The following is a 9,881-nucleotide window of genomic DNA, read 5'->3' on the forward strand; positions in this document are numbered from 1 at the left end:
TTTCTCTCATCTGCTTCCAATGTTATTAGTGCACTAAATGGATCCATGACTCCTATAATTATGCTGCATAAACAAAGGACATATGCAAGCAGGCCAAAAGCCTAATTCACGTTAAATCTCTGCTTGTTCTTTCCAGCACAAATATAACACTGACACACCTGAAGATCCACTACAGGATTTGCAGATTTGCTTTGGTGTGAAAACCAGGCTGTGTTCCTGAAGGTAACCAAACAGGCTTTTTGAGCAAACCTCAGTTTAACAAAAGTGAAAGAAAAGTAAAACAAAAACAATCCAACCGTGGAGCTCAGTCTTTGCGTTCATGTCCAGGACATGACACGGGACCAATCAAAACCTCCACCACCAGCGCTGCACCCTCAGTGACTGTAGATGACGTCACATTTGTGCACAACAGCAGTGCTTCAGTGTGTGAGATCATGAATAAGAGGTGAGATGTTACAACTTAGTCTTAGTAGTTTGGGTTTGTGACTTTTTTAAAGGATCAGCTGTTTAAATTTTACACGATTGTGTAGAGTTGATGAATTCATTTTACTGTTTATGTTTTTAGGCTTTAAAGTTTTTCATGCAAAGCAACAATGAACAGTGAAGTCCGTTAGCAGCTGCTGTGTCTGATTACAGGTCAGATGAGCTAAACCAAGAAAAACTGAACTGACTAAAACCTTTGTTTGAGTCACAAACGTCTACAATCGGTTACAGCTAGATTGGTATGACAGGTGTAAAGGTTCTCTGGGCTGCAGAGGGATGAGGATGTTAAAATGAATGTTGCTCAGACAGACCTGAAGGAGAAGACGCACAGCTCCTCCATGATGTGAAGTTTGCCAGTTTGGTAGAAGTGGATGACGTAAGGGAACAGGCCGGGATTCCTATCAAAGTAAAACTCCTTCTCCTGCACATCATAGTCATCACACACCTATAGCAGGAAAGGTGGGAATACGACAGAGGAAGAGTGAAGAAGAAGAGAAGCAGGTGGGCTTTTAGGAAGTCAAGCAAAAATCCATCACGTCTCGTGTCAGTCGTATCCCACTCACACCCAAACACATCAGCCCACCTGCAGTATGGCCTCCTCTGAGTCACATGCCAGCAGCTTTCCCAGTCTGGTGTCTGGGAATTTCTTCAGCGTGCTGGAACAGAGGCTCCTCTTCAGACCTCCGACGTTCACGTGGACGAGACCCTCGTCAGAGTCCTGGTGAGCCCAGCTGGGCAGACTCTCCTTCCCCATGGTTAGATCAGCTGAGACACAAAGACAATGAAATAAACACAAACTGAAAAACACCACTGTGACACTTTTTAGAGACATTTAATTTTGTCGTTACATTATTAAAAGACACGATGTAGATAAAAAAGAAGTGAGTCTGATCTATCGGTGTGTTAGCCTGAGTCCTGTAAACATACCCTTTCCAACATATTTACCACATCATGCCAGTATACTAAACCATCTGTCACCATTCATCTCCTTTCACCACATCCCCGCATGTTTCTGCTGCAACAGTTTTCCTTTGTGTAAGTCATTTGTGATAAAATTGCTGGTTAATTTCAAAAACTGTGAACGTATATGGATAAAACCCAAACAGCCAAGCTGTGCTCAGACATAAAAATCAATTCAGCTTTGAATTAAATCTCCACAGGACACAAACACAGATCTGCAGCAGTTTCTGTGAAGACTTCTCATTATACCCCCCCCCCCCCCTTGATTCTTGTCTCACATGTGAATCTGTGAGTAAGACACATAAGTGAGACAGCGAGAGAAAAGAATCATCTTAAAAGGAAAAGACATCAGAGATGGAAAAGCCAATTCAAAGTGATGTTTCCGAACTTAAATCGGCATTTTCAGCCGTGGTTCTGCTGAGCCGAAACTCGGAGGCATTTCTCAACGTTTTTTTTTTTCAAAGAGAATTTATCGATGCATGGTTTTCTGAGTACACGCGATCTTTACGGTCCAGATTCAGTTACATGAGAGCTGCTTTATATTCAGCAGCTGCAGCCTTCTAGTGAGGAGTAAGTACTGCGATACAGTATCACTAACAATGATAAATAATCACCCTCTGTTCTACTATCACTCACTCAAACAATCACGTTTTATTCTTATTCTTGCATCTATACGTCATGTACAGGTAGAGGAAACCTATGCAGTTCAGGCTGCACAGTTTATCCTTCTCCTCCTTCCTTCTATGAGTCACATGTGCCAGGCTTCAGACTGTGCTAAACACTCAGATTCACACAGTTTTTTCTGCTCTTAGATCTTTGTGATGTCATAAAGAGTGGACATCTCCACCCATGTCCATCCTGGACATTATGGATGGGGATAGAAAATAATATATTCCCCAAAACCTTCAGTTTGTGATGAGCGACCAATCAGAAACAAGCTGGGAGGAGCTAAATCGTCTTGTTTCAGACACAGGATGAACTGGGAGGGTTTCACCATGACATAAACAAGGATTATTTTGAACTGCGATCACTCAGAGCTATTCTTGGGGCTGGAAATTAGCTGAATACGACCCCTTTGATGACAGACACAAAATTTTAATGGAAGCTGTGATCGTTTGACAGTTAATGTGCATCTGACTGAATCATGACTCATCTCTCGCCCTTAATCTTTGTCTTCTTTATCTCAAGCTGAGTCAGCACTCATCAAACCCCCCATGAAGAGCGTGTAACAAAGAAGAGTCTCAGCTTTATTTTCTGCTCCAAATGTTTGAGCTTCTTTTTAAAATTCTAGCTCCTCTAACTCCACCTGCTCCTCTAAATGCACTTTTAAGACCAGGGGGGCAGACACTAATATGTAAGTACATAGAGACATTTTCATGTTGACCACAAAACACAACAAGCACTGGTTGAAAGCCAGACTTAATCTAAGCGTAACCACAGTTTGCACATTTTCAAAGTGTTTCTGTGCAAGAAGCAGAAGATTTAAAACGGTTCTTCTGACCACATGGTTTCTTGCAACTTTCTCCATCAAGTTTAAAAAAACAAAAAAACATATATCGATGCAGCCAGAACTCCCACACATGCTCATTTACTGTACTCCCGGTGCAAACACCCACACAGCGTGCATACTTTCACAACAAAAAGAAGCTACACAATGAAATCAGACAACAGATGAGTAAATTACAAAGTTCACATCAAACCCCCAAAATTGTGGAAAGTGCTGTGATGTTATCAGCGTCTCCCAAATCTTCCTGCTGTGATTTAAGATGTTTTTTAACAATACCAAGGTAACATGACCGCCAGGAAAACATAATTCAGTCCTGTTTAGTTGCCAAGAATTGCATTAATATCGCTTAGCAACAAGTAAAGGTTGTGAGGATGAAGAAGGTGTCTGCAGCACTGTTTTCATTTTCACTCCATCACCGCCAGTTTGAGCTGAGTGTAACTCGTGTTTTTGGAGCTACAATTTACAGCCGTCCCCCAAACACACCACACAACAGTTTATCGTGACACTCTTTCAAAGACCTGTCTGAGGGCTGAGACTTGGCGTCATGTGAACACTACAGTTGGATATTATACAGCATGTCTGGTGAGGATTCCCCCACAAAAAACTTTTGAACCTGACACTTCATAACTTGTGTTTCTGCACCAATTTGTACTTTTTTTCACTGATGTCTTTAAAGGGAACACAAAAATCCTTCAGTATATATACTGTAGTATAATAATGTGAGGCTTTAAGGCCATCCTGTGTTGCTTTTAAAAAATTATCCTCAGTTATTCCTTGTAATAGTATCCCTGCTGGGTTAACTCGCAGACACATTTCCTCTTCATCTTCTGTGTTTTGACTTTTGCAGTCATCAGAGTCTGAGCTGACGATGTGCCAGGCTGCTTTTATGTGGGGAAATCTGGTTAAACATGTGTCACATGGTCACATCAGTACTAAACTGTTGTGTATATTTTAAACCACTTTTAATAGGTGAGATGCACTTCAGACATAAAATGCTGCTTCCAGTTTGGATTGTGATTGATATTCCCTCAGTGTACACCCTCCTTGTATTTCTGAGCCTTTGTGTGGCCGTCCTCTACACACAGAGTGGAGCAGGCAGCAGATGCTGCAGGGGAAACAAAGGCAGCACAGGTGACAGTTTGTATTTGTCATCAGAGTGTAAATATCCAAACGGTTGCTTCTCGTGTGGTGCTCACTCTAGCAGGACTGAGGACATCCATCCATCCATCCATCCATCCATTGTGAGGCTGCAGTAAGTGCCTCGCTGCAGGTAAAGTGTAGCTATAATGTAATGTAACAAGGTTACACAGCCTCTAATTACAGAGTGTAGGAAATCGCCCGAGGAATCGCAGAGAGGTGTTAACCTAATGTGGACATAATGGCGTTTTAACCAGGACGCTCTGACTTCATCTGCTCCTGAATCTTTCACTGTCTTCCTGCTGGTATTTAATCAGGTTTCTCTTCGCTCAGCTCACTGATTTATGGTCACACGTCCTGGCTACTGTTCGCTTCACCGCAGCTGAAATCTGTCTTCATCCGTCAGCGGCATGTTTGGGTCAAACTCAGAGATGGGTGTAAGAACTCACAGAGCGCTGGACAAGAATAATAATAATAATAACAATAATAATAGTAATAATAATAATAATAATAATAATAATAATAATAATAATACTTCCATGTACATTACTATATAACGCTCTTTTACACTTGACCACATTTTTAACAGAAAAACAGATTTTTTTACATCCCTTTGAATTCGTGTGTAGCTACATGTTTATTTAAAAGTTGGCCATGATTAATTTATGAAATATGATTTCAGTCTGAAAAAGCCAACATTACATTCAGCTGCTGAAACATTAGAATCCAGCCACACAGTAATGCACAGCTGATATATTTCGGATATACTTCACTGTAATCTCTGGTCTCCTCTTTGCTGTGTTTGGTTTCTTTGGTGATTTTTAGTTAATCATATTTATGTGAATGTTTTGTCTCTGCATGGTCATTGTCTGTTTTTTTATGGTCGGTCTTTGTGGTTCTCTTGTGTTTTCTTCTTTCATGTGGTTGGTTTTATGGTTATTTTTCATCCTTCATAATTGTTTATGCTCTCTTTGTGGTACATCCTTGTAAATGCATACATTGTTGTGAAACCACGAGAGTTAACGGTCCCTCTCTGAAGTTGATGCATGCTCAGAAATACATTTCTAAAGATTCAACGACCGAATGCCTCCATGCATTAAACTGATGAGGCAAGAATATTTAACCACTGAAAATGGCCTCTGGTGATAAAAGCTGAATGTAAACAAAACTTACAAAATAATCTGAACTCAGGAGTGTCTTACTGGACCTCTTAAACTCATCACACAGCCTTGTCTAAGGAGCTTGGAAAGAAAAGCGACTGGACTTTTCACCTCTCATCCGAGAAGCTTCTTCATTCTAGGGTCAAATGATAGAGAGTCCCAGATTTAAACTAGAGATGGCACGATACCACTTTTTAATATCCGATACCGATTCCGATATCATAAATTTGGATATCTGCCGATACCGATATGAAGCCGATATAGCATATTTTGTAATCAATAAAACTGTTTTTTATAAATATCTCGCTGCATTTTGTATAAGTTCATACTTGAGTTTTAAAAAACAAGCGACCAAAGCTATTCTGTTATACCTGTATGCCAAAAATACACTCCACCCAAAACATTTTATAGTTTAGCAACACTGATCAATCTAATAAATTTAAACCTACACCATCCTCCCTATTCTGGTATTTTAAAGAGTACTTACCTACCTAACTAATAGGGTTGCCAACTCCCAGCAAAAATGTTAGGGAACCACCCCCCGCCCTTAATCAATGTAATCAACCTTAATTTAATGCAAATGTAAAACAGATGCACAGAAATCAATTATTTTTCTACAATATTTAAATAGATTCAACATCTTTCTTCAACAGAATTGCAGACTGCACAGATGGTACCAAAGGAAAAAGTACTATAGCTTACTAGGGTGTATATTAGACTTATTAGTTACTATATACAATAATGGATTTCTATACATTTAATCAGATGACCAGTTTTGTTGTAAGATTCAGATAATTATTTATTCAAAGTTTTTAAATGACATAACAAAGAAAAGTATTTCTTTGTGCCCCCCTTTCCCTGTTAATGGCCTACCTGGCCCCCAACAAAACTTTGCTAGACCCGCCCCTGCACAGTTACCAGCCGTCAGCTACGTAAAAAAGGATCCTGGTGTTATTTGTCTCTCAGAAACAGTTCATAACTTCCCTTCAACTCATTCATGTCACCTAAAAGGTAAACCTGTTTCTCCATCACCTGTTCAGCTCTGATGGTTCAGTAAGGACATCTCCTGGTTTCATCTTCATGTTTCCCTCTCACCACATATCCCAACCGATATCATGACCAGCAGATTTTATAAATACATTCTAACAACAGCTTATCAAGCTTAAACGTGCTGCTGTTGTTTATCCGCTGGTCTCCTCTTTCTAGCGCAAAGTGGGCGATAAACAAACAAGAAAGACGGGACTTGCAGCAGAAAACCCGATCAGCTGATCATTGATCAGTTTCATGTTTGAAGTAATAACAGGAGAGAAAGGGGGAGTGAATGAGAGTAGATGCAACTGCGCAGCAAAGACAGAATAACTCCAGCTTTGTGTCTATTTTTTAATTCTAGCTGAAATACGGGACAAATCGCTTCCTTTTCACCTCAATATGGAACTCCGATGGTCAGTCCAGCTGTGGCTCAATATATCAGTTGTTAAGCTTAACGTGGAAATACTCTGCAAACATTCAGGGATGAACTTACACACTTGCTTTACTTCTCTGGGATAGTTTTCGCTGAGATGAAATGCCGCGGTTAGGAAGCATTTAGCAAGGCTCCAAATGCTCCAACAGACCGCCGACAGGTGTCGCAGACAACAGCCGCTCTATCAGGTGACACATACTGCTCCGATGCGCCGAGCTGGGTTACGCCAAGTAGCGCGTTTTGTGAGGTGATTTTGTGATACTTCGGATCGGATTACATTTTTTATTTCTCTCCGATATCCAGTAATTTAGGTCAGTATGGGACCGATACCGATACGTAATATCGGATCGGTCCATCTCTAATTTAAACCCCGTGGGAGTGTCCCCCCAAAGAGGGACAAAGGACCCCCTGATGATCCTCTACCTAAACACATGAGCCAAGGTTTGAAAACGGGTGTGAGTCACAATCAGCCAGGGTTTCAGGTGAGCTCATTGTGAAACCTGGCCCCACCTTATCATGCGAATTCCTGAGGTCAGATGGCCCAGGATGTGAGTGGGCGTTAAGGCGTCTGGGGAGGGAACTCAAAACTGGATTATAGATGGCAGACAGTTGGTGTCGTAAACCACCGCCTCTGTTCAAAGATGGTCGCTCACAGTGGACGTAAATGGCTTCTTTCACTCCTCTTTCAAACCATCTGTCCTCTCTGTCCAAAATGTGAACGTTGGCATCCTTGAAAGAGTGACCTTTGTTCTCTAGATGCAGATGGACAGCTGTGGAGGTGGCTCTTCTATGTTGTGCCATGCGCTTGTGAAGTGGCTGTTTGGTCTCTCCAATGTAGAGGTCTGGACATTCCTCACTGCACTGTACAGCATACACCACATTATTAAGTTTGTGTTTTGGAGTTTTGTCTTTCGGGTGAACCAGTTTCGGCCTGAGTGTGTTGCTGGGTCTGAAGTACACTGGGATGCCGTGCTTGGAGAAAACTCTCCTGAGTTTCTCTGATACATAGGGTATGTAGCCGGTGTATCAGAGAGTGTCTGGGAGATCCCTTCCCAGACGCCTTAATGCCCACTCACATCCTGGACTAGGTTTCACAATGAGCTCACCCGAAACCCTGGCTGATTGTGACCCACACCCGTTTTCACACCTTGGCTCATGTGATTAGGTAGAGGATCATCAGGGCGTCCTTTTGTCCCTCTTTGGGGGGAAACTCCCACTGGGCTTAAATCTGTGACTCTCCACCATTTGACCTTAGAACTGAAGAAGCTTCTCGGATGAGAGGTGAAACGTCTTCAAGCAACCTAAAGAAGTCCAGACACTTTTCTTTCCAAGCTCCTTAGACTACGATGACCTGGATGACTGAGAACCTTCACAGACATATCACACAGCCTTCACTGAGCCTGGATTATGTTGTTGTTAGAGTAAACTGCTCCCGACGCTCAGTAACTGACTTTAGCTCGAAGGAGTTTGTTCAGGATAAGAAACTCCCCATTATAACTTTAAAGTATGTTTGTTTTTGTTATCTGGAAACACTGTTCATCCACTGCAGCTCTAAAATGATAGATTTCCTCAAAGCCTCTGTTTCTGACACCAACACTGACCTAGAGCTGACCCATTTTTTAGATTTTGTTTCACTAAATGAAACAAACATAGCTCTTTATTACCCGCTGCACTGCATCTGTCGTATTAAAGTGGGCTTATTATGCTCATTTCCAGCTTCAGATGTTTATTCTCTGACTTTACCACAGTGGCTTTGCATGAGTCAGATTTTGAAATAATCCTTATTTGTCATGTACAGGATGGCTTTCTTCAGATTGGCTGCCCTTTGCAAACAGAAGGTTTGTCCCTGAGACAGTTCTTAGGGATGTAAGTGCTGAGTGAACCTCAGACTGTCTGAAACCTCAGTGTTTCAGACAGTCTGAGCTTGTGGTTGACAGGGATGAATATTATTTAAGTTTTTACATATTTAGTATGAACATCCACTGAAATAGTATACACCACGGGAAATTTACAAGGAGCAGAACAGGCCCACTAAGGGCTCCACAGCTTGTTAATGAAATCTTAAATAATACTTTAAATATATTCTTGCCCCCCACATTAAATAAGAGTGCGACACTGGGAGCCTCCGTGTGTCTGTAATTACATGCTGAGCTCTCCGGGCAGCTGCTTTGGTGCACATACAGAAATAAAGTTGATCTATAATTCAGCACCGGCAGCCTGGAATCACAGCGGTGGGGAAAAAAGCATCTTCAACAACAAACTCCCTCCGTGAGCGAGAAGCAGTGCTGCAAACAAAAGGGCGAAACTTCCCAGAGTAAACTGCGATAACTGGAGCTGCCACTTTAAATCTATTTCACTAAGACCACGCGACGAAAAAAGATGCTGGTGTGTTTTAATGTGACTTACCTGTGATGTCATCTTCACCCCATGATGAAGTTTTTCACTCCTCCACCTCTGAAAAGGATGTGATCGCTGGAAAACAAACAAGAAACCTTGTAAAACCCGCGCGACCTCCTCGTGCTGGAAACTTCAGCCTCCTGCTGCAGGGCTGTCACAGTCCGCCGTGCGCGCGCAGCTTTCCTCCATCTGAAGCGCTCATCGGTCCGTCTTCTCTCTCGGAGGCGGTCTTCGGCTTTTTCCGTCACATTCCGTAACAAGAGCCGATCTCCGAGTGAGACACGTCTCCTGTATGAAAGACTTTTTATGATGCGTTTGCGGCGCTCAGCGGTTATTGAGAGTTCAGCGAGGCTGTTTTTAAAGTTTTAATCTCTCCGCGGAGAATCAGCGCAGCTGCGTTAAACCGGCTCCTAACACCGTCATCGTAATATCTCTTATATCTTACATCTGGGATGTAAGCTCTGTGTGTGTGTGTGTGTGTGTGTAATAAAAACGTGTAAAGTCCCAAATGCCACTTCTTCTTCTTCTTCTTTTTTTAATTAATTTACTTTTATTTCCTACATTAAGGCTTTGATATCCCAGCAGGGACACACTGCAGCTGTGAACAGCTGACTTACCTTTTTTCTTATTAAGGTATAAACTTTAAAACACTTCCTCACTGTATTGCCAACAGTGTCTGTGTCACGTGTTCAATTCTGCTTAAATCAGTGGTGTCAAACATGAGGGCTGGGGGCCATAACTGCCTCAAGAAAGACTCCAATCCGGTCCACTGGAA

General features: G+C 42.0%; 1 protein-coding gene across 1 annotated transcript in view; it reads right to left on the minus strand.

The window, feature by feature from the left end:
• Window positions 1-9,377, minus strand: part of LOC146387757 (delayed-rectifier potassium channel regulatory subunit KCNS2) — a 28,705-nt gene extending 19,328 nt beyond the window's left edge. Inside the window, exons 1-3 of the mRNA XM_084929587.1 lie at window positions 9,116-9,377; window positions 1,067-1,248; window positions 795-928 (exon numbers count right to left, since the gene is read on the minus strand). Of these exons, the coding sequence (XP_084785713.1) occupies window positions 795-928; window positions 1,067-1,237 (305 nt within the window). The 5' untranslated portion in view covers window positions 1,238-1,248; window positions 9,116-9,377. The remainder of the gene's footprint in view (window positions 1-794; window positions 929-1,066; window positions 1,249-9,115) is intronic.
• Window positions 9,378-9,881: the final 504 nt, after the last annotated feature.

This window comes from Perissodus microlepis, chromosome 5 (assembly GCF_051167445.1).
Source record: "Perissodus microlepis isolate ML-2025 ecotype Zambia chromosome 5, ASM5116744v1, whole genome shotgun sequence".
Taxonomy (NCBI): Eukaryota; Metazoa; Chordata; class Actinopteri; order Cichliformes; family Cichlidae; genus Perissodus; species Perissodus microlepis.